Genomic DNA, 27,859 nt, shown 5'->3' with positions numbered 1-27,859 from the left:
AGATCTGTGTTGGGCCAGGCACAGTGGCTCATGCCTGTAATCCCAGCACTTCGGGAGGCCGAGGTGGGTGGATCACCTGAGGTCCGGAGTTCGAGACCCGCCTGGCCAACATGGTGAAACCCGTCTCTACTAAAAATACAAAAATTAGCCGGGCGTGGTAGACGCCTGTAATCCTAACTACTTGGGAGGCTGAGGCAGGAGAATCGCTTGAATCCGGGAGGCAGAGGTTGCGGTGGGTTGACATCACGCCACTGCACTCCAGCCTGGGTGACAGAGCGAGACTCCACCTCAAAAATTAAAATAAAATAAAATAAAATAAAATTATAATAAAATAAAATAAATAGACTGGGCGCAGTGGCTCACGCCTGTCATCCCAGCACTGTGGGAGCCCGAGGTGGGTGGATCACGAGGTCAGCAGATTGAGACCATCCTGGCCAACACGGTGAAACCCCGTCTCTACTAAAAATACAAAAACTTAGCCGGGCGTGGTGGCGGGGACCTGTGGTCCCAGCTACTCGGGAGGCTGAGGCAGGAGAATGGCGTGAACCCGGGAGGCGGAGCTTGCAGTGAGCTGAGATCACGTCACTGCCCTCCAGCCTGGGCCACAGAGCGAGACTCCGTCTCAATAAATAAATAAATAAATAAAAAGAGGACTCTCATTTTCCTTCCGTAAGGAAATTCGCTCACCTCCCTTGTTCGACTGAAGATCCTAAGATTTCCATTCCAGAGAGGAAGAGGAATTCCATTCCTTTCTTCTGCCTCACACTCAGAAGCAGGGAGTTCAGCTCAGAGACACCAAGAAGAATCTAGAAAGACAGGCCTGGCTGGGTTTCCTCACTCATCCATTAGCCTTAGATCGGACCCTTTTCTGCCAGTTCTGTTTCTACACAGCCGTCTAGACTGTGCTAAACCTAAGCTTGAAAATGAACAGTGTCACGCCTGACACAGTGGCCCACGCCTGTCATTTTAGCACTTTGGGAGGCCGAGGCAGACAGATCGCTGGGGCCCAGGGGTTCGAGACCAGCCTGGGCAATGTAGCGAGAGCTCGTGTGTACAAATAAGTATTTTTAAAAACTGCCTGGGTGCGGTGGCTCACGCCTGTCATCCCAACACTTTGGGAGGCTGAGGCAAGTAGATCACCTGAGGTCAGGAGTTTAACACCAGCCTGGCCAACATGATGAAACTATGTCTACTACAAATTACAAAAATTGTCAGGCACTGTGGCTCACGCCTGTAATCCCAGCACTTTGGAAGACTGAGGTGGGAGGATCACCTGAGGTCAGGAGTTCAAGACCAGCCTGGCCAACATGGTGAGACTTCCGTTTCTAATCAAAATACAAAAATGAGCCGGTAGTGGTGGCGGGCGCCTGTAATCTCAACTGCTCAGGAGGCTGAGGCAGGAGAATCAGTTGAACCCGGAGGCGGAGGTTGCAGTGAGCCGAGATCATGCCACTGCCCTCCAGCCTGGGCGACAGAGTGAGAGCCTGTCTCAAAACAAACAAACAAACCAAAAAAAAAAAAAAAAAAAGAGAAAAGAAGAGAAAAAACAGAGATTTACAGCACCTTCACAGGCTCCTGTTATCACTAATGTAAACCACAAATAAAAATCTAATGCCTACTCAAACATCTGAATGGATCCGTTCCCTCAGCTAAGGATCTTCCACACTTATCCTGAAATAGTCTGGTTTAGACCGTCATAGAGAGCGGGGCCGGACATGCCTCATTACAGCCTCCTGCCTTTAGAATTCAGGCACAGCTGACCAGCATTCACAGGAAAGCCAAGATCGTAAGATTGACGAAACAGGACGGGCGCGGTGGCTCACGCCTGTCATCCCAGAACTTCGGGAGGCGGAGGCGGGCGGATCACCTGAGGTCCGGAGTTTCAGACCAGCCTGGCCAACAGGGTGAAATCCCATCTCTACTAAAAATACAAAAAAAAAAAAAAAGAAAGAAAAAATAAATTATTTGAGTGTGATGGTGCATGCCTGTAATCCCAGCTACTCAGGAGGCTGAGGCAGGAGAACTGCTCGAACCCGGGAGGCGGAGGTTGCAGTGAACCGAGATCGCGCCATTGCAACCCAGCCTGGGCATTGCAGTGATACTATCTCAATTAAAAAAAAAAAAAAAAAAAAAAAAAAAACCAGAGATCATAAGGAAAAAAAAAAGAAAGAAAAAAAACAGAGATCATAAGATTGACAAAACAGGTGAGGCATGGTGGCTCACACCTGTAATCCGAGCACTTTGGGAGTGCAAGGCAGACAGTTCGCCTAAGGTCGGGAATTTGAGACCAGCCTGGCCAGCATGGTGAAACCCCATCTCTACTAAAAATACACATATGAGCCAGGTGTGGTGGGTGGGCACCTGTAATCCCAACTACTCAGGAGGATGAGGCAGGAGAATTGCTTGAACCCCAGAGGCGGAGGTTGCAGTGAGCTCAGACCTCACCACTGCAATCCAGTCTGGGCGACAGAGTGAGACTCTGTCTCAAAAAAAAACAAAAAACAAAAAACAAAAAAAAACGAAACAGGCCTCTGCGTAGCAGCCTTCAGAGAGAATAGATTGCCAATGGTTTTGGCTCAAGTTAAGGTCATTGTTCATTTTAATGCTGAAGGGGTAGGCGGGTGCGGTGGCTCACGCCTGTAATCCCAGCACTTTGGGAGGCCGAGGCGGGCGGATCACGAGGTCAGGAGATCGAGACCAGCCTGGCTAACACAGTGAAACCCCGTCTCTACTGAAAATACAAAAAAACTAGCCGGGTGTGGTGGCGGGCGCCTGTAGTCCCAGCTACTCAGGAGGCTGAGGCAGGAGAATGGCATGAACCCGGGAGGTGGAGCTTGCCATGCCACTGCACTCCAGCCCGGGCGACAGGGCAAGACTCCGTCTCAAAAAAAAAAAAAAAAAAAAAAAAGAGAATGGTGTGAACCTGTGAGGAGGTTGCGGTGAGCCAAGATTGCACCACTGCACTCCAGTCTGGGTGACAGAGCTAGACTCTGTCTCTAAAATACAAAATAAAATAAAATAAAATAAAATAAAATAAAATAAAATAAAATAAAACTGCTGAAGGGGTATCATGAGGCTTGTCCGACCTTCTCTTCCATCATAGTCTCCACCAGTTTTTCATGTTGTCGATGAAAAGAGTCAAACTCTGTGAAATATTTGAAGACATTTATTCTAAGCCAAATATGAGTGACCATGGCCCGTGACACAGCCCTGAGGAGATCCTGAGAACGTGTGTCCAAGGTGGTCGGGGCACAAACTAGTTTTATACATTTTAGGGAGGCATGAGACATCAATCAAATACATTTAAGAAATGCATTGGTTTGGGCCGGGCACGGTGGCTCACGCCTGTCATCTCAGCACTTTGGGAGGCCGAGGCAAACGGATCACCTGAAGTCAGGAGTTCGAGACCAGCCTGGTCAACATGGAGAAACCCCGTCTCTACTAAAAATACAAAATTAGTTAGGCGTGGTGGCACACACCTGTAATCCCAGCCACTCGGGAGGCTGAGGCAGGAGAATGGCTTGAACCCGGGAGGCGGAGGTTGCAGTGAGCTGAGATTGCACCACTGCACTCCAACCTGGGTGACAAGAGCGAAACTTCATCTCAAAAAAAGAAAGAAGAAAAAAAACCCATCTGATAGGAATTTAAGGTTTGTAGGGCATGACTCCCCAGACCTCTTAGATAGGAATTTTGGGGAAGATAAAAAAAAAAAAAAATCAGAGCTTCATACTCAATGTTAACTCCAAAATGCCCTTGGCAGAGAGGAGGGGTGCAATTCGATGGTTGTGGGGGCTTAGAATTTTATTTTTGTTTAACGATAGCTGGCCAGGCACGGTGGCCCATGTCTGTCATCCCAGCACTTTGGGAGGCCGAGGCAGGTGGATCACCTGAGGTCAGGAGTTCGAGACCATCCTGGCCAACGTGGCGAAACCCCATCTCTGCTAAAAATACAAAAATTAGCCGGGTGTGGTGGTGGACGCCTGTAGTCCCAGCTACTCAGCTACTGAGGCAGGAGAATTGCTCGAACCAGGGAGGCGGAGGTTGCAGTGAGCCGAGATGGCGCCACCGCACTCCAGCCTGGGCGACGGAGCGAGACTCCGTCTCAAAACACAAAAAACAAAAGTAGCTAGTAAGTAGCCCCTGAAAAGGACCTCAGTTTGGGAGGTTTTGGTCCAAACCTGGGAGAAAAATAAGACCTGGGGAATTCTTTCTGTGGGCAGAAGAACATGCAGCGTGGGAAACCCAGTCTCATTTTCTTGGAAAGCCTGGTTGTCATCTGTTCTCAGAAGCTTCTTCTCAGCCACTAACCTTTAGGATAAGCTGCCAGACAAGGGACGTTTGAAATCCTGCAACTCACAGCTTCTGGGTAATCCTCGGTCCTACAGAGCTAGAAACCAACCCCTCTGGGCCATGGGATTTTGGTTGTGGAAGTTCTGTGGGCTCCAGAAGAATGAGGGGTTTTTGGTTTTGGTTTCTGTCTTTGTGTTTTTTGAGACAGAGTCTCGCTCTGTCGCCCAGGCTGGAGTGCAGTGGCGCGATCCCAGCTCACTGTAACCTCCACCTCCTGGGTTCAAGGGATTCTCCTGCCTCAGCCTCCCGAGTAGCTGGGACTACAGGTGCCGCCACCTCTCCCGGCTAGTTTTTTGTAATTTTTAGTAGAGACGGGGTTTCACCGTGTTAGCCAGGATGGTCTCGATCTCCTGACCTTGTGATCCGCCCGTCTCGGCCTCCCAAAGTGCTGGGATTACAGGCTTGAGCCACCGCGCCCGGCCGAGACGGGGTTTCTCTATGAGGGTCAGGCTGGTCTCAAACTCCTGACCTCAGGTGATCCACTCACCTCAGCCTCCCAAAGTGCTGGGATAACTTGTCTACATCAATGTCAACAAAAATGTATGAGCCATTGACAAGAAGATCCACCATGGGGCCAGTTGCAGCAGCCTGGGTGAAACATCTTGTTAAGTTTTTGGGAAGATAAACTTCTCTACATCAATGTCAACCAGAAGATATGAGCCTTTGACAAAAAGATCCAACAGCCTGGGTGAAACATCTGGTTGAATTCTCGGGAAGATAAACTTCTCTACATCCATGTCAGCAACAAGGTACAAGTCATTGACAAGTCATTGTCAAGGTACAAGTCATTGACAAGAAGATCCACCATAGTGCCCAGTTCCAGCAACCTTGGGGAACCATCTGGTTGAGCTTTGGGGAACAGAAACTTCTCTACATCAATGTCAAAAGGAAGATACGAGCCATTGACAGTAAGATCCACCATGGTGCCAGTTCCAGCAGCCTGTGTGAAACATCTTAAGTTTTGGGGAAGATAAAGTTGCCTGCATCAATGCCAACAAGAACGTATGAGCCATTGACAAGAAGATCCACCATGGTACCAGTTCCAGCAGCCTTAGTGAGCCATCTTGTGAAGTTTTGGGGAAGATAAACTTCTCTACATCAATGTCAAAAGGAAGATAATAGCCATTGACATCCACCATGGTGCCAGTTCCAGCAACCTGCGTGATACATCTTAAGTTTTTGGGAAGAGAAACTTCTCTACATCCATGTCAGCAACAAGGTACAAGTCATTGACAAGTCATTGTCAAGGTACAAGTCATTGACAAGACGATCCACCGTAGTGCCCAGTTCCAGCAGCCTTGGTGAACCATCTGGTTGAGCTTTGGGGAAGAGAAACTTCTCTACATCAATGTCAACAGGAAGATACGAGCCATTGACAGTAAGATCCACCATGGTGCCAGTTCCAGCAGCCTTAGTGAGCCATCTTGTGAAGTTTTGGGGAAGATAAACTTCTCTACATCAATGTCAAAAGGAAGATAATAGCCATTGACAGTAAGATCCACCATGGTGCCAGTTCCAGCAGCCTGTGTGAAACATCTTAAGTTTTGGGGAAGATAAACTTGCCTGCATCAATGCCAACAACAGCGTATGAGCCATTGACAAGAAGATCCACCATGATACCAGTTCCAACAGCCTGGGTGAAACATCTGGTTGAATTCCTGGGAAGATAAACTTCTCTACATCCATGTCAGCAACAAGGTACAAGTCATTGACAAGAAGATCCACCATGATGCCCAGTTCCAGCAGCCTTGGTGAACCATCTTGTTGAGCTTTGGGGAAGAGAAATTTCTCTACATCAATGTCAACAGGAAGATATGAGCCATTGATGGTAAGATCCACCATGATACCAGTTCCAGCAGCCTGGGTGAACCATCTTGTTGAGCTTTGGGGACGATAAACTTCTCTACATCAATGTCAACAGGAAGATACGAGCCATTGACAAGGAGGTCCATCATGGTGCCAGTTCCAGCAGCCTTGGTGAGTCATCAGATTGAGCTCTTGGGAAGATAATCTTCTCTTCATCGATTCTGGAGAGAAGCAGTGTGGTATGGTTTGGATACGGTTTGTTTGGTCCTGTCAAGTTTCATGTTGAAATTTGACCCCCCACTGGGGTACATGGGGCCTGGTGGGAGGTGTTTAAACCCATGTGGGCGAATTCCTTATGAATGGCTTGGTCCTGCCCCCGTAGTAATGAATGAGTTCTCATTCTCAGTTTCCAGGAGGACTGGTTGTTGAAAAGAACCTGGCACCTCCACCCTTCTCTCTTGCTTCCTTTCTGCCCGTGTGGTCTCCACACACAATGTCTTCCCTTCACCTTCCGTCATGGTTGGGAGCAGCCTGACGCCCTCACGACCAGCAGATCCAAACATCATGCTTCCCGGACCACCTGGAGAACCACCATGAGCCGAATAAATGACCTCTCGTTTTTGTTGTTGTTGTTTTTTTTTTTTTTTTTGAGACGCAGTCTGGCTCTGTCGCCAGGCTGGAGTGCAGGGGCGCGATCTCAGTTCACTGCAACCTCCGCCTCCCGGATTCAAGGGATTCTCCTGCCTCAGCTTCCCAAGTAGCTGGGATTACAGGTGCACAGGCCACCACGCCCAGGTAATTTTTATATTTTTAGTAGAGATGGGGTTTCACCACGTTGGCCAGGATGGTGTCGATCTCTTGATCTCATGATCCACCTGCCTCGCCCTCCCAACGTTCTGGGATGACAGGCCTGAGCCACCGCACCCGGTCAATGATCTCTTGTTTATCAATTACCCAACCTCAACATGAATGGACTAAGACACAGCTCCTGCAAGAACAGGGAGGCTAAGACAGTAGAGGTGCAGCCTGTGCAACCGTCTTTCACCTTGGCTGATGTTGCTATTCCAGGTGTCATTTTCCACTGCATTTGCGAGAAGCCCTATGCTTTGTTTAGGCGCCAACTGTTTGTAACGTAACACATCTCTAACCTGCTTGGTTCTTTTTTTTTTTTTGAGACGGAGTTTTGCTCTTGTTGGCCAGGCTGGAGTGAAATGGCACCATCTCGGCTGACTGCAACCTCCGTCTCCCGGGTTCAAGGGATTCTCCTGCCTCAGCCTCCTGAGTAGCTGGGATTACAGGCACCCGCCACCACGCCCGGCTAATTTTTGTTTTTTGTTTTTTTTTTTAGTGAACCACCGCCCCTGGCCTGCTTGGTTTTTCTTATGACTTTGTAGACAGCACAGAAGGCATCTGAGTTTGTGTGTGTGCAAGTGTGTGTGCAGGTGTGTGCGCGCCAATATGCTTGTTTGTGCAGAGGTGTGTGCAGATGTGTGTGTAGTTGTGTGTTCGCACATGTGCACTGCGTGCAGGTGTGTGAGGATGTGTGTGTGCAGGTCTGTGTGTGCAGGTCTGTGTGTGCAGACATGCATGTGTATCCAGGTGTGTGCGTGGACACGTGCATGCAGGTGTGTGTTTGCAGATGTGTGTGCAGATGTACGTGTGTAGTTGTGTGTATGCACATGTGCACTGTGCGCAGGCGTTTGTGTACAGATGTATGTGCAGGTATGTGTGTGCAGATGTGCTTGTGTACAAATGTGTGTGTTGTGTGTACGTCCATGTGCACTGTGTGCAGGTGCGTGGGGATGTGTGTGTGCCGGTCTCTATGCAGATGTGCTTGTGTGCAGATGTGCATGTGCAGACAAGTGTGTGTGCAGGTGTGTGCCATTGTGCCTGTTTGTGCTGACATGTGTGCAGTTTGTGTGTAGTTGTGTGTATGCACATGGGCACTGTGGGCAGGTGTGTGGGGATGTGTGTGCAGGTGTGTGTGCAGATGTATGTGAAGATGTGGGTGTGTAATTGTGTGTACTCACATGTGCACTGCGTGCAGGTGTATGTGTACAGATATGTGTGCAGGTGTGTGTGGAGATGTGTGTGTAGTGTGTACACCCACGTGCACTGTGTGCAGGTGTGTGGGGATGTGTGTGTGTGCTGTGTAGACAAGCGTGTGTGGAGGTGTGTGTGTGCCATTGTGCTTGTTTGTGCAGACGTGTGTGCAGGTGTGTGTGCATACAGATGTGTGTGTGTAGCTGTGTGCTAATGTGTTTGTGCAGATGTGTAGATGTGTGTGTAGCTGTGTGTACCTGCTGTGCACTGTGTGCAGGTGTGTAGGGATGTGTGTGTGCAGACATGCATGTGTGTGCAGGTGTGTGTGTAGCTATGTGTATGCACATGTGCACTGTGTGCAACTGTGTGGGGATGTGTGTGTGCACGTCTATGCAAACATGCATGTACATGCAGGATTGTGTGCAGATGTGTGTGCAGATGTGTATGCAGACATGCATGTGTGTGCAGGTGTGTGTGTAGATGTGTATGTGTGTTGCTGTGTGTATGCACATGTGCACTGTGTGCAGGTGTGTGGGGATGTGTGTGTGCACGTCTGTGTGTGCAGATGTGTGTGCAGACATGCATGTGTGTGCAGGTGTGTGTGTAACTGTGTGTACACACATGTGCACTGCATGCAGGTGTGTGGGGATGTGTGTGTGCACGTCTGTGTGCAGACCTGCATGTGCATATGTGTGTGAGGGTGTGTAGGGATGTGTGTGCATGCACGTCTGTGTGTGCAGATGTGTGTGCAGACATGCATGTGTGTGCAGGTGTGTGTGTGCAGGTGTGTGTGTAACTGTGTGTACGCACATGTGCACTGCATGCAGGTGTGTGTGGGGATGTGTGTGTGCACGTCTGTGTGCAGACCTGCATGTGCATATGTGTGTGAGGGTGTGTAGGGATGTGTGTGCATGCACGTCTGTGTGTGCAGATGTGTGTGCAGACATGCATGTGTGTGCAGGTGTGTGTGCAGGTGTGTGTGTAACTGTGTGTACGCACATGTGCACTGCATGCAGGTGTGTGGGGATGTGTGTGTGCACGTCTATGCAAACATGCATGTACATGCAGGATTGTGTGCAGATGTGTGTGCAGATGTGTATGCAGACATGCATGTGTGTGCAGGTGTGTGTGTAGATGTGTATGTGTGTTGCTGTGTGTATGCACATGTGCACTGTGTGCAGGTGTGTGGGGATGTGTGTGTGCACGTCTGTGTGCAGACCTGCATGTGCATATGTGTGTGAGGGTGTGTGGGGATGTGTGTGCGTGCACATCTGTGTGTGCAGATGTGTGTGCAGACGTGCATGTGTGTGCAGGAGTGTGTGTAACTGTGTGTACACACATGTGCACTGCATGCAGGTGTGTGGGGATGTGTGTGTGCACGTCTGTGTGCAGACCTGCATGTGCATGCAGGTGTGTGTGCAGATGTGTGTGAGGGTGTGTAGGGATGTGTGTGCATGCACGTCTGTGTGTGCAGATGTGCGTGCAGACATGCATGTGTGTGCAGGTGTGTGTGCAGGTGTGTGTGTAACTGTGTGTACGCACATGTGCACTGCATGCAGGTGTGTGGGGATGTGTGTGTGTCTGTGTGCACAGATGTGTGTGCAGACATGCATGTGTGTGCAGTTGTGTGTGTGCAGGAGTGTGTCTGTGCGTGCAGATGTGTGTGGGACTCACACCTGAGCTGTTCGACGAGGCCACTCTTTGGAGACGAGGTCAGGAGCCAATGAACTCACGGAGTAATTGCAAGTTTCCCAATCCTATGAATGAGGAAGCGGAGGAGGGAGGGGCAGGGAGGACATGAGGAGACACAGAACAGCTCTGAAGGGAGCTACCCAGACGCGGGAGTGTCCGAGAGAAAAGCAAGTGAAAAGAAAGGAAGCGGATGCCGCGGGGTAAGCCGAGTTCTCTCATTCTGTGGTCTTTGAACATGTCGAGTCACCAGGGTGTTTCTCCTGTGTCTGTCGATCTGAAAGAAGGAGACGGAGCCACAACCTAAGATTTCAAAGGTTGACTCGAGCCAAACGGGGGACAGGGGCCCGGAAGACCGAGAGACCCAAGGACACTGGGGATCTGAGTTGTATTCTGCCTTTATTATAAGCAGGTTTTTAAAGGCCAAAAAAAAAAAAAAAAAAAAAAAAAAAAAAGAGGGAGGTGGTGTTGGGGGACAGGGAGGAGGTTTCTGTGAAACTGTGTGCTGGGAATTCTTGTTGGTTTACAGAAAAAAAACAATTGATTAATGACTGGCTATACATTGCTAAGCTCCAGGGAGTCAGGGTGTAGTGAGTACGGAATTATTACATTCATTGATAGCTATTTGTGGCATCCGGAAGCCGTCTCAAGAGATAAACATGGCCAGGCACAGTGGCTCACGCCTGTCATCCCAGCACTTTGGGAGGCTGAGACGGGTGGATCACCTGAGGTCAGGAGTTCGAGACCAGCTTGGTCAACATGGAGAAACCCCATCTCTACTAAAAATACAAAATTAGCCGGGCGTGGTGGTGATGGGCACCTGTCATCCCAGCTACTCGGGAGGCTGAGGCGGGAGAATCATTTGAACCCAGGAGGCAGATCTTGCAGTGAGCTGAGATTGCACCACTGCACTCCAGCCTGGGCGACAAGAGCGAGACTCTGTCTCAAAAAAAAAAAAAAAAAAAGAGAGAGATGAAAAGAGATTAACATAGAGCTGAAAGCGGGAGGGGAGTGTGATGGTGTTACTGGTTACTAGAATGGGGTCCTGATCCATACTCCAAGAGACGGTTCTTTGATCTTGCACCAGAAACAATTTGAGGCAGGTTCACATTGCAAAGTGAAAGCAAAGCTTATAAAGATAGTAAAGGGGGGCCGGGTGTGGTGGCTCACGCCTGTCATCCCAGCACTTTGGGAGGCTGAGGCGGGCAGATCATCCGAACTCAGGAGTTCGAGACCAGCCTGGCCAACACGGCGAAACCACATCTTTATTAAAAATACAAAAAATTAGCCGGGCGTGGCAGTGGGTGCCTGTAATCCCAGCTACTCGGGAGGCTGAGGCAGGAGAATCGCTTGAACCCGGGAGGCGGAGGTTGCAGTGAGCCGGGATTGTGCCACGGCACTCCAGCCTGGTGACAGAGCAAGAAATACTCTGCCTCATAAAAAATAAAAATAAAAATAAAAATAAATAAAAATAAAAATGAAAGAAAGAAAGTAAAGGACTGAGAAAATGGCTAGACACTGGACAGACTAGGGGATTCGCTAAAGTCAGAAAAGGAAGGTGGATTTCCTTCTATATCCCAGCTACAATGTTTGTTTATATATAAGATAAGTAAAAAGGCCAGGCGCAGTGGCTCAGGCCTGTCATCCCAGCACTTTGGGAGGCCGAGGTGGGCGGATCACCTGAGGTCAGGAGTTCGAGACCAGCCTGGCCAACGTGGAGAAACCCCATCTCTACTAAAAATACAAAATTAGCCAGGCGTGGTGGCATATACATGCCTGTAATCCCAGCTACTCGGGAGGCTGAGGCAGGAGAATCGCTTGAACCCGGGAGGCGGAGGTTGCAGTGAGCCGAGATCGCGCCCCTGCACTCCAGCCCTGGGCGACCAGAGCAAAACTCCATCTCAAAAAAAAAAAAGATAACTAAAGAAAAAAATCACAGGGAGATATGCTCCGCTACAAGGGTTTCTGATAAAGGGTTCATCTTTGTCATGTCTATCTTTTGCAATAACCAATATTATCTTTTTTTTTTTTTTTTTTTTTTTTTTTGAGGCCGTCTGGCTCTGTCACCCAGGCTGGAGGGCAGTGGTGCAATCACAGCTCACTGCTGTCTCGAATTCCTGGGCTCAAGCGATCCTCCCATCTCCGCCTCCCGAATAGCTGGGACAAAGGCAATGCCACCATTCCTCACAGATATTTGTATTTTTGTAGGGACGAGGGTTTCACTGTGTTTCCCAGGCTGGTCTTGAACTCCTAGACTTAATCCGTCCTCCTGCCTCAGCCTCCTAAAGGGGTGGGATGACTGGCGTGGGCCACCGCGCCTGGCCCAATATCATTATCATTTTTAAAGCGAAACGTATTCTTAAACTAGGAAGGCTTTTGTTCTGAAGATATCAAGACATCAGGAATTTCCTCTGTCTGTTCAGTCCTGGGTCTATTTAGTAAACAGTACTCATCTATTCACATGTCTTGTGTCGGGGAATGGCTGACCTCCGGGGAATGCCGCCCAGCCTGTCCCAGCCGCCTTTTTCCCAGCCCCCATTCAAGATGAAATCCTTCTAAGCCGGTAGGATGTGATCCCAGCACTCTGGGAGGCCGAGGCGGGCGGATCACCTGAGGTCGGGAGTTCGAGACCAGCCTGGCCAATATGGTGAAACCCCATGTCTACTAAAAATACCCAAAATTACCTGGGTGTGGTGGCAGGTGCCTGTAATCCCAGCTACTCGGGAGGCTGAGGCTGGAGAATCACTTGAACCCGGGAGGCGGAGGTTGCAGTGAGCCGAGATTGCGCCCCTGCACTCCAGCCTGGGCGACAGAGCGAGACTCCATCTCAAAATAAATAAATAAATAAACATTTGAGGCTAGGCATGGTGGCCCACGCCTGTAATCCCAAAATTGTGGAAGGCTGAGGTAAGAGGATTGCTTGAGACCAGGAATTCCAGACCAGCCTGGGCAACACAGTAAGATCCCCCACCCCGCGTGTATAAAAAGATTAAATTATTACACATTTTAAAAAGACAGAAATGAAGCATCTTAGATACCACCGAGATTGGGGTGGTAAGAATCTGGATTTGGACAGCTTGTTGGGTGTTTTATAGGTGTGCTAAATCAGATTTCACGCTTCTTGTTGAGACAGAATCTCGCTGTGTCGCCCAGGCTGGAGTGCAGTGGTGCAATCTCGGCTCACTGCAACCTCCGCCTCCCGGGTTCAAGTGATTCTCCTGCCTCAGCCTCCTGAGTAGCTGGGACTACACGCACCTGCCACCATGCCCGGCTAAATTTTGTATTTTTAGTAGAGACGGGGTTTCTCCATGTTGGCCAGGCTGGTCTTGAACTCCTGACCTCAGGTGATCCGCCTGCCTCGGCCTCCCAAAGTGCTGGGATTATAGGCGTGAGCCACTGTGCCCGGCTTCTTCTTCTCTGTCTTTTCTTTTCTTTATTTCTTTCCTTTTTTTTTTTTTTTTTTTTTTTCTGTGAGATGGAATCTCACTCTGTCGCCCAGACTGGAGTGCAGTGGCGCAATGTCACCTGACCACAGTCTCCGCCTCCCAGGGTCAAGCAATTCTCCTGCCTCAGCCTCCCGAGTAGCTGAGATTACAGGCGGCCACCACTACTGCCTGGCTAATTTTTGTATTTTTAGTAGAGACGACATTTCACCATGTTGGCCAGGCTGGTCTTGAACTCCTGACCTCAGGTGATCCGCCCGCCTCGGCCGCCCAATGTGGTGGGATTACAGGCGTGAGCCACCGCACCTAGTCAGATTTACACATTTATATAATGTATATACACAAGATTCTTCAGAATGAGGACTCCATCCCACAATGAGATTCAGAAGCTTGTACACCACCACGTTGAGGCTACAGAAAGGATAGAGGATTGGAACCTAGTTAAAAAAAAAAAAAAAAAAAAAAAAAAAAGTTATAGGGTTGGGGGGAAAGAAGAATTTCTACTGAGGACTGAACTCTGATTTTTTTTGTTTGTTCTTTTTTTTCTTTCTTGAGATGGAGTCTCACTCTGTCGCCCAGGCTGGAGTGCAGTGGCGCAATCTCGGCTCACTGCAATCTACACTTCCTGGGTTCAAGTGACTCTCCTGCCTCAGCCTCCTGAGTAGCTGGGACTACAGGCACCTGCCACCATGCCGCACTCATTTTGTTTGTATTTTTAGCAGAGACGGGGTTTCGCCATGTTGGCCGGACTGGTCTCGAACTCCTGACCTCGTGATCCACCTGCCTCGGCCTCCCAAAGTGCTGGGATTATAGGCGTGAGCCACTGTGCCCGGCTTCTTCTTCTCTGTCTTTTCTTTATTTCTTTCCTTTTTTTTTTTTTTTTTCTGTGAGATGGAGTCTCACTCTGTCGCCCAGACTGGAGTGCAGTGGCGCAATGTCACCTGACCACAGTCTCTGCCTCCCAGGGTCAAGCAATTCTCCTGCCTCAGCCTCCCGAGTAGCTGAGATTACAGGCGCCCACCACTACTGCCTGGCTAATTTTTGTATTTTTAGTAGAGACGACATTTCACCATGTTGGCCAGGCTGGTCTTGAACTCCTGACCTCAAGTGATCCACATGCCTCAGCCTCCCACAGTGCTGGGATTACAGGGGTGAGCCACCACACTGGGCCTCTGACTTTTTTTTTTTTTTTTTATGTTGCCCAAATTCGTATCTAAGGGGTCTGGCTGGGGAGGCATGCCCTACAGACCATAAATTCTCATCAAATGGGATTTATTTTACCCTATATATTATATATATAAATATACCACAATATATCTATATATTGTGACTTACCTTCCAACCCCACTCTGGCAAACATTACAAGACAAAGAGAAAAAACAACATATTTTTCCCCAAAACATGTTTCTTACTCGTATTTCTTTTATTATTTTTTTTCTTTTGAGACAGTCTCATTCTGTTTTCAAGGCTGGAGTGCAGTGGTGCCGTCTTGGCTCCCTGCAACCTCCGTCTTCCAGGTTCAAGAAGTTCTTCTGCCTCAGCCTTCCAAACAGCTGGGTTAATAGGCATGAGCCATCGTACCCAGATAATGTTTTTTATTATTATTATTATTATTATTGTTATTATTATTTAGTAGAGATGGGATTTCACCGTGATGGCCAGGCTGGTCTCGCACTCCTGACCTCAGGTGATCCACCTGCCTCAACCTCCCAAAGTGCTGGGATTAGGGGCATGAGCCACCGTGCCCAGCCTTCTTTGCCATATTTTGGAATGACCCCCCAAAGCTGTCCTTTGTTAGAGAAAATTTGCATCTGTAAAGAATCTCTGCTGGGGGTGGTGGCTCACGCCTGTAATCCCAGCAGGCCGAGGCTAGCGGGCTACCTGAGGTCAGGCGTTCGAGACCAGCCTGGCCAACATGGTGAAAACCCGTCTCTAGTAAAAACACAAAAAATACAAAAAATTAGCTAGACGTGGTGGCATGCGCCTGTAATCCCAGCTACTCAGGAGGCTGAGGAAGGAGAATCGCTTGAACTCAGGAAACAAAGGTTGCAGTGAACTGAGATCATGCCATCTTGTCAGAGTGAATCTGTGTATAAATAATAATGATAATAATAATCTGTATTAACATAGCTGGACACAGCTGGATCTTTTTCTTCCAGACCCTCCCAATCCTTAAGAGATTAACTAAGATCTGAATATAAAACATTTGTCAGCCTGGCGCAGTGGCTCACGCCTGTAATCCCAGCACTTTGGGAGGCTGAGGCGGGTGGAGTCACCTGAGGTCAGGAGTTCGAGACCAGCCTCTCCAACATGGTGTAACCCTGTCTCTACTAAAAATACAAAATTAGCTGGGTGCAGTGGTGGGTGCATGTCTTCCCAGCTACTTGGGAGGCTGAGGCAGGAGAATGGCTTGAACCTGGGTGGCAGAAGTTGCAATGAGCCAAGATTGTGCCACTGCACTCCAGCCTGGGCGACAGTCCAAGACTCTATCTCCAAAAAAAAAAAAAAAAAAAGGAAAAAAGATCTTGGTCTTTTTTTCTATAACAGATAATGAGATAACAGGAAAAAACAAACAAACAAGCAAACAAAAAAACAAGAACAATTGTTCTCCTTGGAAGGTCCGTCCTATTGTTATGGAGGTAGGAGAAAATGTCTTCCAGAGGTTGTTGATATCAAAGGGGGTTTTTTTGTTGTTTTGTTTTGCTCTTGTTTGTTTGTTTGTTTTGAGATGGAGTCTTGCTCTGTCACCCAGGCTGGGGTGCAGTGGTGCGATCTCGGCTCACTGCAACCTCCGCCTCCCGGGTTCAAGCGATTCTCCTGCCTCAGTCTCCCGAGTAGCTGGGAGTACAGGCACCTGCCACCACGCCCGGCTAATTTTTGTATTTTTAGTAGAGACGGGGTTTCACCGTGTTGGCCAGGATAGTCTCGATCTCCTGACCTCAGGTGATCCACCCGCCCGGGTCTCCCAAAGTGATGGGATTACAGGCGTGAGCCACTGTGCCCGGGACCAAAGGGTTTTTAATTAAAAATCCTCATTATACCACGGAGCCCTGTTTTGGGGTAAAATATCATGATTTCCCTCGCTCTCCATCATTCTTGCTTTGAATCCGAGAAGGAAGCGAGGCAGACTCTATTTTAGGATCAACCGAAAATTTCCAGAAAGGGGAAAGAAAACCCATTCTGTAAACACAAAAAAGAAGAAGAGAAAAAAAAGGATAAGCAGTACATATCAAACGTAAAAATATTGCATAATTTTCCATGAGCGCAAAACGTCCTGTCAAACCAAAAAAAAAAAAAAAAAAAAAAAAAAAAAAAAAAAAAAAAAAAGGCATGTCAGAGACAGGTCTCAGTCCATTTAGAGAGTTTATTTTGCTGAGGTTAAGGACGTGGGCCTATGGCAGAGCCTCAGGAATTCGTGATGACAGGTGCTTAGGGCACAATTTGCTTTCGTACTTTTTTGGGGGGGTGATCCAGTCTTGCTCTGTCACCCCGGCTGCAGTGCAATGGCGCGATCTCAGCTCACTACAACCTCCACCTCCCGGGTTCAAGCGATTCTCCTGCCTCCTGCCTCAGCCTCCAGAGTAGCTGGGATTACAGGTACCCGTCACCACACCTGGCTACTTTTTGTATTTTTAGCAGAGACAGGGTTTCACCATGTTGGCCAGGCTGGTCTCGAACTCCTGGCTTTAAGTGATCCACCAGCCTCGGCCTCCCAAAATGCTGGGATTATAGGCGTGAGCCACCGCGCCCGGCCCTGGTATGTAATTTTAAAAATCTTTGTAGTACCTTATTTACGAATAAAACGGGAGGCAGGTTTGCCTGAGCCAGTTTCCAGTATGACCTTTCCCTTGCCTTGGTGATGTTGGGGTCCTGAGATGTATTTACCTTTCACAGTTTACAGCAGGAAAAGCCGTGGAGACAGCCGATTCGAGAAGCGGAGATGCTTGCGTAGAACCCTGTACGTGCTTCCTTTGGGCTGTCGGTAATGTGGTTGGGGATTTTTTTTTAAGTGAAGTCTAAAGAACTGAAATGTTTGGCTCCGTAATGATGAACCAGGATAGAAGTGAGAACTCAGGGCAGAAGAATCTGAATGAGGAACTGTCTGACCTATGACAAATTTAACATGTCAGCGCACATCCTCCTGACAGTGCACATCCTCCTGACAGCGCACATCCCCCTGAAGCAGCGGGACAGGGGTCTCCAGGCAGAAGAGACACATGAACCTGTCAAAAAAAAAAAAAAGAGAGAGAGAGACGGCAGGGCACGGTGGCTTACGCCTGTCATCCCAGCACTTTGGGAGGCTGAGTTGGGGGGATCATGAGGTCAGGAGTTCGAGACCAGCCTGGCCAACATGGTGAAACCCCGTCTCTGCTAAAAATACAAAAATTAGCTGGGTGTAGTGGCGCGTGCCTCTCGTCCCAGCTACTCGGGAGGCCGAGGCAGGAGAATCGCTTGAACCCGGGAGGCGGAGGTCACAGTGAGCTGAGATCGCGCCACTGCACTCCAGCCTGGGCAACAAGACCGACAGTCCGTCTCAAAAGAATTAAAAAAAAAAAAAAAAAAAAAAAAAAACCAGCCAAATACTGCAAAATATTTAAAGACGTTTATTCTGAGCCAAATATGAGTGACCAAGTCCTGGGGAAAATAGTCTGAAGAGATCCTGAGAACACGTATCCAAGCTGGTTGGGCTGCAGCTTGGTTTTATACGTTTTTGTTTGTTTGTTTGTTTACTTATTTTACTTTTTATTTTATTTTATTTTTTTGAGAAGAAGCCTCGCTCAAGCTGTTAGGCTGGAGTGCAGTGGCGTGATCTCAGCTCACTGCAACCTCCGCCTCCCGGGTTCAAGCGATTCTCCTGCCTCAGCCTCCCGAGTAGCTGGGACTACAGGCGCCCACCACCACGCCTGGCTAATTTTTGTATTTTTAGTAGTGACAATGTTTCACCATATTGGCTAGGATGGTCTCAAACTCGTGACCTCATGTGATCTGCTCACCTCGGCCTCCCAAAGTGCTGGAATTACAGGCGTGAGCTACCGTATCCGGTTATTTTATTTTATTAGTTTTATTTGTTGAGACAGAGCCTCACTCTGTCGCCCAGGCTGGAGTGCAGTGGAGCGATCTCAACTCACTGCAACCTCTGCCTCCGGAGTTGAAGCAATTCTCCTGCCTCAGCCTCCCAAGTAGCTGGGATTACAGAGGTACGCCACCACACCTGGCTAAATTTTGTTTGTCTGTTTTTGTTTTTCAGTGGACACAGGGTTTCACCATGTTGGCCAGGCTGGTCTCGAACTCTTGACCTCACATGATCTGCCTGCCTCAGCCTCCAAAAGTACTGAGATTACAGCTGTGAGCCACCACACCCAGCCAGTAGCTTGGTTTTATGTTTTGTTTGTTTGTTTTGGTTTTTGTTTTGTATTTATTTATTTATTTATTTATTTATTTATTTATTTTTAATATTTGGAGACGGAGTCTCGCTCTGTTGCCCGGGCTGCTGTGCAGTGGCACGATCTCAGCTCACGGCAACCTCTGCTTCCTGGGTTTCAGTGATTCTCCTGCCCCAGCCTCCCGAGTAGCTGGGAGTACAGGCACCCGCCACCACACCCGGCTAAGTTTTGTATTTTTAGTAGAGATGGGGTTTCACCATATTGTCCAGGTTGGTCTTGAACTCCTGGCCTCCAGTGATCTGCCCACCTGAGCTTCTCAAAGTGCTGGGATGACAGGCGCGAGCCACCGCGCCCGGCCAAGAGACAGGTCCATTTCAAAATATGTCAAATAAATATATTTTGGGGTGAAATGTGTTTTGCGGTGGCATATACTCATCTTCTACAGACGTATTTGGGGAGGCATCTGCTGGCTTCCTAGAAAGCTTACAAGTAGCAGGTGGGTGTGGTGGCTCACGCCTATAAGTGCTATCCCAGCACTTTGGGAGGCTGAGGCAGGAGGATCACTTGAGATCAGGAGTTTGAGACCAGCCTGGCCAACGTGGTGAAACCCCATCTCTACTAAAAATACAAAAATTAGCTGAGTGTGGTGGCAGGTGCCTGTAATCCCAGCTACTCGGGAGGCTGAGGCAGGAGAATCGCTTGAAACTGGGAGGCGAAGGTTGCAGTGAGCCGAGATCATGCCATTAGCACTCCAGCCTGGGCGACAGAGCAAGACTTTTCCAAAATAATAATAATAATAGTAACAATAATAATAATCAGTAGTAGTTGTAGTGGTAGTGCAAGCGAAGTTCGCAAATATCCCAAACATTTAGTGACTCAGCGGAGGGGACCAGTCTCATGGAACAAGAGTTCTACACCTGTTAACACCACCTGGGGAATATGTATGTGAATCTCAAGGTCAGGCCCCACCCCAACAGAACGTGCATCTCTAAGGTGCCACAGGCCAGTCTGCCCAGCGCCGAGAAACAGTTGCAAGACCTCAGAGCAGGCTCCGAGAAGCGGGGCGCCGCAGTCCACTGGAGGAGGCAGCCACATGCCTATGCATGTGGGCTAGACACGAGCCGGGGGCAGGAGAAGAAGAAACAGGTGCGGTCTCGAAGCTTTTACTTCCCCTTAGCAAGTGAGGTTTCTCTTGCAGAGGAACGGTCTGAGAGACACAATCGTTTTGGTTTTTGTTTTTGTTTTTTTTTTAATTTTTGAGTTGCAATCTCGGCTCAGTGCAAACTCCCGCCTCCCGGGGTTCCAGCGATTCTTCTGCCTCAGCCTCCTGGGTAGCTGGGATGACAGGCACACGCCACCACGTCCGGCTAGTTTTTGTATTTTTAGTAAAGACGGGGTTTCACCATGTTAGCCAGGCCGGTCTCGAACTCCTGACCTCGTGATCCGCCCGCCTCGGCCTCCCAGAGTGCTGGGATGACAGGCGTGAGCCATTGCACCTGGCCGAGAGATGCAATCTTTGAAAGAGAAGGTTTGGAGCAGGAACCACAGAATGGCCAGGTGGTTTCCACCAGGCACAGACGCTTGATCTAAAGGTGCTACAAAGGCCCGGCACAGTGGCTCACGCCTGTCATCTCAGCACTTTGAAAAGCTGAGGCTGGTGGATCACCTGAAGTCAGGAGTTCGAGCCCAGCCTGCCCAACATGGCAAAAACCCATCTCTCCTAAAAATACAAAATTAGCTGGGCATGATGGCGCGCACCTGTAATCCCAGCTACTCGGGAGGCTGAAGCAGGAGAATCACTTGAACCCGGGAGGCGGAGGTTGCAGTGAGCCGAGATGGCGCCGCTGCACTCCAGCCTGGAGACAAGAGTGAAAGAAAAAAAAAGAAAGAAAGAAATACATTAGTTTGGTCCATAAAGGGGGAACATCTCAAAATGGGGGCTTCCAGGTTATAAATGAATTTAAATATTTTCTGGTGACAATTGGTTGAGTTTGTAGCTCCTCCTCCTCCTCCTCCTCTTCTTCCTTCTACTTCTCCCCCTCCTCCTCTTCTTCCTCCTCCTACTTCTTCTTTCTTCTTCTTCTCCTTCCCCTTCTTTCTTCTTCCTCCTCCTCCTCCTCCTCTTTTTTCTTCTTCGTCCTTATGGGCTTGGATAAAAGTATAATGACATGGATCCAACATTTGTAGAATCATACAGAGTAGCTTCTTTTCTCCTCCTTCTCTTCCTCCTCCTCCTGCTCCTTCTCCTTCTCCTCCTGCTCCTTCTTCTCCTCCTCCTCCTCCTGCTCCTTCTCCTCCTGCTCCTTCTCCTCCTGCTCCTTCTCCTCCTGCTCCTTCTCCTCCTGCTCCTTCTCCTCCTCCTCCTTCTCCTCCTCCTGCTCCTTCTCCTCCTGCTCCTTCTTCTCCTCCTCCTCCTCCTGCTCCTTCTCCTCCTGCTCCTTCTTCTCCTCCTCCTGCTCCTTCTCCTCCTGCTCCTTCCTCCTCTCCTCCTCCTCCTCCTGCTCCTTCTCTCCTCCTGCTCCTTCTTCTCCTCCTCCTGCTCCTTCTCCTCCTGCTCCTTCTCCTCCCTCCTTCTCCTCTTGCTCCTCCTGCTTCTCCTCCTACTGCTCCTTCTCCTCCTCCTTCTCCTTCTCCTCCTTCTCCTCCTCCTCCTTCTCCTCCTCCTCCTGCTCCTCCTCCTCCTGCTCCTTCTCCTCCTCCTGCTCCTCCTGCTCCTTCTCCTCCTGCTCCTTCTCCTCCTGCTCCTTCTCCTCCTGCTCCTTCTCCTCCTACTGCTCCTTATCCTCCTGCTTTTCCTTCTCCTCCTTCTCCTCCTCCTCCTCCTCCTCCTCCTCCTCCTTCTCCTCCTCCTCCTCCTCTCCTTCTCCTGCTTCTTCTCCTCCTCCTCCTTCTCCTCCTCCTGCTCCTTCTCCTCCTCCTCCTTCTCCTCCTGCTCCTTCTCCTCCTCCTCCTCCTGCTCCTTCTCCTGCTTCTTCTCCTCCTCCCTTCCTCCCTCCTCCTCCTTCTCCTCCTCCTCCTTCTCCTCCTCCTCCTTCTCCTCCTGCTCCTTCTCCTCCTCCTCCTCCTGCTCCTTCTCCTGCTTCTTCTCCTCCTCCTGCTTCTTCTCCTCCTCCACCTTCTCCTCCTCCTCCTTCTCCTCCTGCTCCTCCTCCTCCTGCTCCTTCTCCTCCTGCTCTTTCTCCTCCTCCTTCTCCTCCTCCTCCTCCTTCTTCTTCCTCTTCTTCTTCTTCTTCTTCCTCTTTCTGCATAAAGAAGAATCAAGAGTAGTTTCACTGCCCTAAAAATCCTCTGAGGTCCGTGTATTCATCCCTCCCTCTGCCCAACGCCTACCAACTCCTGATCTTTTTACTATTTCCATGATTTTGTCTTTTCCACAGTGTCCAACTGTCAGCATGACTCAGTCTGCAGCCATCGCAACGTGGCTTCTCTCACTTAGTCATAAGTATTTAAAATTCATTCATGTCGTTTTATGTACTCTTTTTTTCTTCCTCTTTTTTTTCTTTTTTTTTTTCACTTGCCTGTTATAGCTGTTGCAAAAGTCAAGATTTTTTAAAAAGTATAAAAGAGCAGGGCCGGGCGCGGTGGCTCACGCCTGTCATCCCAGCACTTTGGGAGGCCGAGGCAGGTGGATCATGAGGTCAGGAGATCGAGACCATCCTGGCTAACATGATGAAACCCCATCTCTAGTAAAAATACAAAAAAAAAAAAAATTAGCCAGGCGAGGTGGCGGGCACCTGTAGTCCCAGCTACTCGGGAGGCTGAGGCAGGAGAATGGCATGAACCTGGGAGGTGGAGCTTGCAGTGAGCTGAGATCACGCCACTGCACTCCAGCCTGGGCAACAGAGCCAGACTCCGTCTCAAAAAAAAAAAAAAATTACAAAAAAGCAAAACAAGAAAAAAAAAGTTATCAAAATGAAAATCTGAGCCATCCTTTCTTGTTTTGTTCCCCCAAATCCACTAATTATTAACAGAAAGTAAAAGCTATGAGAAATGAATAAAAGTCACTGCAACTTCCTTGAAGAGTGTCAGAACCTGCCTTTAGTGTCAGCCGTGGGTTCCCTCGTGAAGGTCAGCTGAGCCATGACCCATGAAACATGGAAGCTTGACACTAGATTGACCCTCTTGAGACGCCAAAGATGTCCACGTCCTAATCCCCATGTGGGAGACAGAATAATGGTCCCAAAGATGTCCATGTCCTAATTTTCATGTGGTTGACAGAATAATGGTCTCAAAAATGTCCATGTCCTAATCCCATGTGGTAGACAGAATAATGGCCCCAAAGATGTCCACGTCCTAATCCCATATGGGAGACAGAATAATGGCCCCAAAGATGTCCATGTCCTAATCCCATGTGGGAGACAGAATAATGGCCCCAAAGATGTCCACGTCCTAATCCCATGTGGGAGACAGAATAATGGCCCCAAAGATGTCCATGTCCTAATCCCATGTGGGAGACAGAATAATGGCCCCAAAGATGTCCACGTCCTAATCCCATGTGGGAGACAGAATAATGGTCCCAAAGATGTCCACATCCTAATCCCATGTGGGAAACAGAATAATGGCCCCAAAGATACCCACGTCCTAACCCCACGTGGGAGACAGAATAATGGCCCCAAAGATGTCCATGTCCTAATCCCATGTGGGAGACAGAATAATGGCCCCAAAGATGTCGACATCCTAATCCCATGTGGGAGACAGAATAATGGCCATGCAGACCTTCCACAGCTGGCCACGACCCCCCATTTGACCAGGTCAGCAGCTGGTTTGTTTCCCCAGATCACCTCCCTGGGGTCCCCTGCCAGGAATGTCCTGGGAGAGCCACGCTTCTCACTGTGTGACGCTTTCTGTCCTGCAGCTCTTCCCTTCTCTCTGGCCAGCAGCATGTTTCTCCTGGTCACAAGCCTTGTACTGTGTGAGCTGCTGCAGCCAGCATTCCTCCTGATCCCAGAGAAACCGGGTAAGTACGGAAACCTGTGGCTGAACCTTCCCTGCAGCCCTCGTTTAGACGTCTCGTGTCTGGAGACCTACGTGGATACCTGGGTGCATTTGCATTTCCTCTCTAATGTTTATGAGGGACCCAGTAAGCACCAGCCGACCCACCAGAAGCTGAGAATTCCTCTTGTCCTCACCTCCTTTTCTGCTGTTAATGTCCATCCACCCATTCTACAGATGAGAAAACAGAGGCTCAGAGACCTCCACGGTGTAACCCAAAGACCATCTAGGTAGTGACGGGGCCAAGATGAGGACCCAGGTCTCCTTGGGGCCAAAGTGTTTCTTCCTTCCTTCCTTCGTTCTTTGCTTCCTTCCTTTTTCCTTCCTCCCTTCTTCCCTCCTTTGCTTCCTTCTCTTCCTCCTACCCTCCCTCCTTCCATCCTTCCTTCTCTCCTTCCTTCCATCCTTCTCTCCCTCCTGATTCATTTCTTTTCTCTTTCTTTTTCTTTCTTTTTTCTTTCTCTTTCCTTCCTTCCCTCCTTCCCTCTCTCTGTTTCTTCCTTCCATTGTTTCTTTCTTTCCTTCCTTCCTTCCCTCCCTTCTTTCTCTCTTTCTTTCTTTCCCTTTCTTTTTTCTTTCTTTCTTTCTCCTTCTTTCTTTCTCTCCTTTCTTTCTCTTTCTTTCTCTCTTTCCTTCTTTCTTTCTTTCCTTCTTTCTCTCTCTCTTTCTTTCCTTCTTTCTTTCTTTCCTTCTTTCTTTCTCCCTCCCTCTCTCTCTTTCTTTCTTTCTTTCTTTCTGTCTTTCTGTCTTTCTGTCTTTCTTTTTCTTTTTCTTTCTCTTCAGAGTCTCGCTCTTGTTGCCCAGGCTGGAGTGCAGTGGCTCAGTCTTGGCTCCCTGCGAATTCATCCTCCTGGGTTCAAGCGATTCTTCTGCCTCAGCCTCCCGAGTAGCTGGGACTACAGGCGCCCGCCACCATGCCCAGCTAATTTTTGTATTTTTAGGAGAGATGGGGTTTTGTCATGTTGACCAGGCTGGTCTCAAATTCCTGGCCTTATGTGATCCACCTGCCTCGGCCTCCCAAAGTGCTGGGATGACAGGCGTGAGCCACCGCGCCCGGCCTCTTGTTTTTTGACTTTTTAATAATAGCCATTGTGACTGGTGTGGAATGATATCTCTTTATGGTTTTGATTTGCATTTCAGGGAGGGACCCTCTGGACTGAGGGTGTCAGGTCTGCTTCAGGAAAATATTTGCAGATATTTTGTGACCTGGTTCAGGGAAGACAGACATAGGCAGCTTTTCTGTGTCTGCAATTTTCTCACATTCCGTCAGTTTTATTTTAAACTGCCAAGGTTCCATAATTTGGGAACCGTGTTCTGAGACTTATCACTCTGGATAGCGCCTTTGCCTGTTCTCATTCAGGTGGTTTTCTTTCTCCTTTTTTTTTTTTTTTTTTTTTTTTTTTTTTTTTTTTTGAGACAGGGTCTCGCTCTGTCACCCAGTCTGGAGTGCAGTGGCGCGATCTCGGGTCGCTGCAGCCTCAACTTTCTGGGATCAAGAGAACCTGCCCCTTCGGCCTCCCGAGTAGCTGGGACTGCAGACATGCACCACCACGCCAAGCTAATTTAATATTTTATTTTTATTTTTATTTTGTAGAGATGGAGTCTTGCTATGTTGCAAAGACTGGTTTATTATCATTATTATTATTATTATTATTTTTGAGATGGAGTCTTGCTCTGTCTCCCAGGCTGGAGTGCAATAGCGCGATCTCGGCTTACTGCAATCTCCACCTCCCGGGTTCACGCCATTCTCCCGCCTCAGCCTCCGGAGCAGGTGGGATTCCAGGCGTCCACCACCACACCCGGCTAATTTTTTTGTATTTTTAGTAGAGACGGGGTTTCACCATGTTGGCCAGGCTGGTCTCGAACTCGTGACCTCAGGTGATCCGCCCACCTCGGCCTCCCAAAGGGCTGGGATTGCGGGTGTGAGCCACTGTGCCCGGCCGGTTTTTGATGATTTGTGCAGTAAACATCTCCATGTGGAAAGACAGCGAGCTGGGACTGCCGATGTGCACCACCACGCCTGCCTAATTTAAACTTTTAAAAAACTGTGTTTTTTTCAGAGATGCAGTCTTGCTGTGTTGCCCAGGCTGATCTCAATCTACTGGGCTTAAGCCAGTTTTTTGCCTCAGCCTCCCAAAATGCTGGGATTGGAGGCGTGAGCCACCTCCTCCAGTCTTCAGGTGGTTTTTGAGTATTTCTGCAGAGTAGACATCTCCTTTCTTCAGAAACAGCAAAGGGGGCTGAGAAAAGGAGGGAAGGTGGACAAGGGAGGAACAGATTCCTGAGGATGTGGGATGTCCTGGGGCCATGTGGGTGACAGAGGAAACTCAGCAGGTTCCAGTCGTGAACTTCACCTCCTAGAGCCAGATGGGAAGAGAAAAAACAGGAAATGCCGGGTGCGGTGGCTCCCGCCTGTAATCCCGGAATCTTGGGAGGCCGAGGCGGGTGGATCACCTGAGGTCGGGAGTTCGAGACCAGCCTGACCAACACGGTGAAACCCCGTCTCTACTAAAAATACAAAAACTAGCCGGGCGAGGTGGCAGGCGCCTGTAGTCCCAGCTACTCGGGAGGCTGAGGCAGGAGAATGGCGTGAACCCGGGAGGCGGAGCTTGCAGTGAGCTGAGATCCGGCCACTGCACTCTGGCCTGGGTGATAGAGCGAGACTCCATCTCAAAAAAAAAAAAAAGAAAAGAGAGAGAGAGAGACCGAGGAGAGAGAGAGAGAGAGAAGAGAAAGAAAGAAAAGAAAGAGAGAAAGAAAAGAAAGAAAGGAGGGAGGGAGGGAGGGAGGGATTGAAGGAAGGAAGGGAGGGAGGGAGGGAGGGAGGGTGGGAGGGAGGAAGGGAAAAGAAAAAGGAAACAGAAAAAGAGGAAATTCTGAATTCAGGGCCCACTCCTTGTAGCCTCTAGCCTCAATGTGAGGTTCGACGCCAGGACGATGAATTTAACCTGGGACTGCCGAGAAAACACAACCTTCAGCAGGTGTTTCCTAACTGACAAGAAGGACAGAGTCGTGGAACCCAGGGTGAGACCAATTTCCCATGCTCAACCCCTGTCCTTTACACACAGCCCTTTCTGACTTAAAAGCAACAGGACCGGCCAGGTGCGGTGGCTCACGCCTGTCATCCCAGCACTTTGGGAGGACGAGGCGGGTGGATCACCTGAGATCGGGAGCTGGAGACCAGCCTGACCAACACGGTGAAACCCCGTCTCTACTACAAATACAAAATTAGCCGGGCGTGGTTGTGCGCACCTGTCATCCCAGCTACTCCGGAGGCTGAGGCCAGAGAATTGCTTGAACCTGGGAGGCGGAGGTTGTGGTGAGCCGAGATGGTGCCACAGCACTGCAGCCTGGGCAACAAGAGCGAAACTCATTATGTTTCCATCTCGAAACATAATGATCATAATAAATTAAATTAAATTAAAGCGAGAGGGCCACGGACACAGACAGCACAAGTGCGGTATTTGGAGAAACATGGGAGCCATAATCTCAAGTAGGCTGGGAAAGTTCTGTTAGTTCACGTCCACAGTGTGTATCACAGGCTGGTTCTCTGGGGTGAGCGTGTTCCACCGTATTTTAGCCCGAGAAATCCTGGTAAGTGCAGTTGGAGGTGAGTCTGCGTCTGTGGTCGAAGAAGGTTGGAGAAAAGTAAACTGTCTGGGATTTCGTCAGTGTTTCACCGTCGTGGCCTCCCAAGGGATTAAGGTCAGGGCTTTTGAAACACAAGAGACAGAGACAGAAGAGCGGGGAGAGGGGAGGGAAGGAGGGAGAAACACAGAGACAGAGAATAAAGAGGAAGGAGAGGAACAGAGAAATATAGACGATCGATAGGTAGGTGATAGATAATTTTTTGACTAATAGATAGGTGATAATACATGATCGGTAGATTGATAATTCTATACATATTAGACGGATGGATGGATGATCTTCCTATGTTACCCCAGATGACATAGATATATATAGATACATATATAGATATATATAGATACATATATAGATATATAGATATATATAGAAATATATAGATATATAGATATATATAGAAATATATAGATATATAGATATATATAGAAATATATAGATATATAGAGAGATATATAGATATATAGATATATAGAGAGATATATAGATATATAGAGATATAGAGATATA

At 48.8% G+C, this 27,859-nt stretch overlaps 1 protein-coding gene across 2 annotated transcripts in view; it reads left to right on the top strand.

The window, feature by feature from the left end:
* Nucleotides 1-493: 493 nt before the first annotated feature.
* The window catches only part of LOC126946850 (granulocyte-macrophage colony-stimulating factor receptor subunit alpha), a 58,502-nt gene continuing 31,136 nt past the window's right edge, over nucleotides 494-27,859 (top strand). The window contains exons 1-5 of one of the 2 annotated variants that reach the window (XM_050777541.1): nucleotides 494-498; nucleotides 10,035-10,091; nucleotides 17,226-17,289; nucleotides 23,571-23,672; nucleotides 26,610-26,731. In XM_050777541.1, coding sequence (XP_050633498.1) covers nucleotides 23,597-23,672; nucleotides 26,610-26,731 — 198 coding nt within the window. In that variant the 5' untranslated portion in view covers nucleotides 494-498; nucleotides 10,035-10,091; nucleotides 17,226-17,289; nucleotides 23,571-23,596. Of the gene's footprint in view, nucleotides 499-10,034; nucleotides 10,092-17,225; nucleotides 17,290-23,570; nucleotides 23,673-26,609; nucleotides 26,732-27,859 lie in introns of those variants that run through there. The other variant, XR_007722780.1, reaches the window with a different exon arrangement.

Source organism: Macaca thibetana, chromosome X (assembly GCF_024542745.1).
Source record: "Macaca thibetana thibetana isolate TM-01 chromosome X, ASM2454274v1, whole genome shotgun sequence".
In the NCBI taxonomy this organism is placed as follows: Eukaryota; Metazoa; Chordata; class Mammalia; order Primates; family Cercopithecidae; genus Macaca; species Macaca thibetana.
Note: the sequence above shows the minus strand (reverse complement) of the source record. Positions and strands in the feature narration are given on the sequence as shown.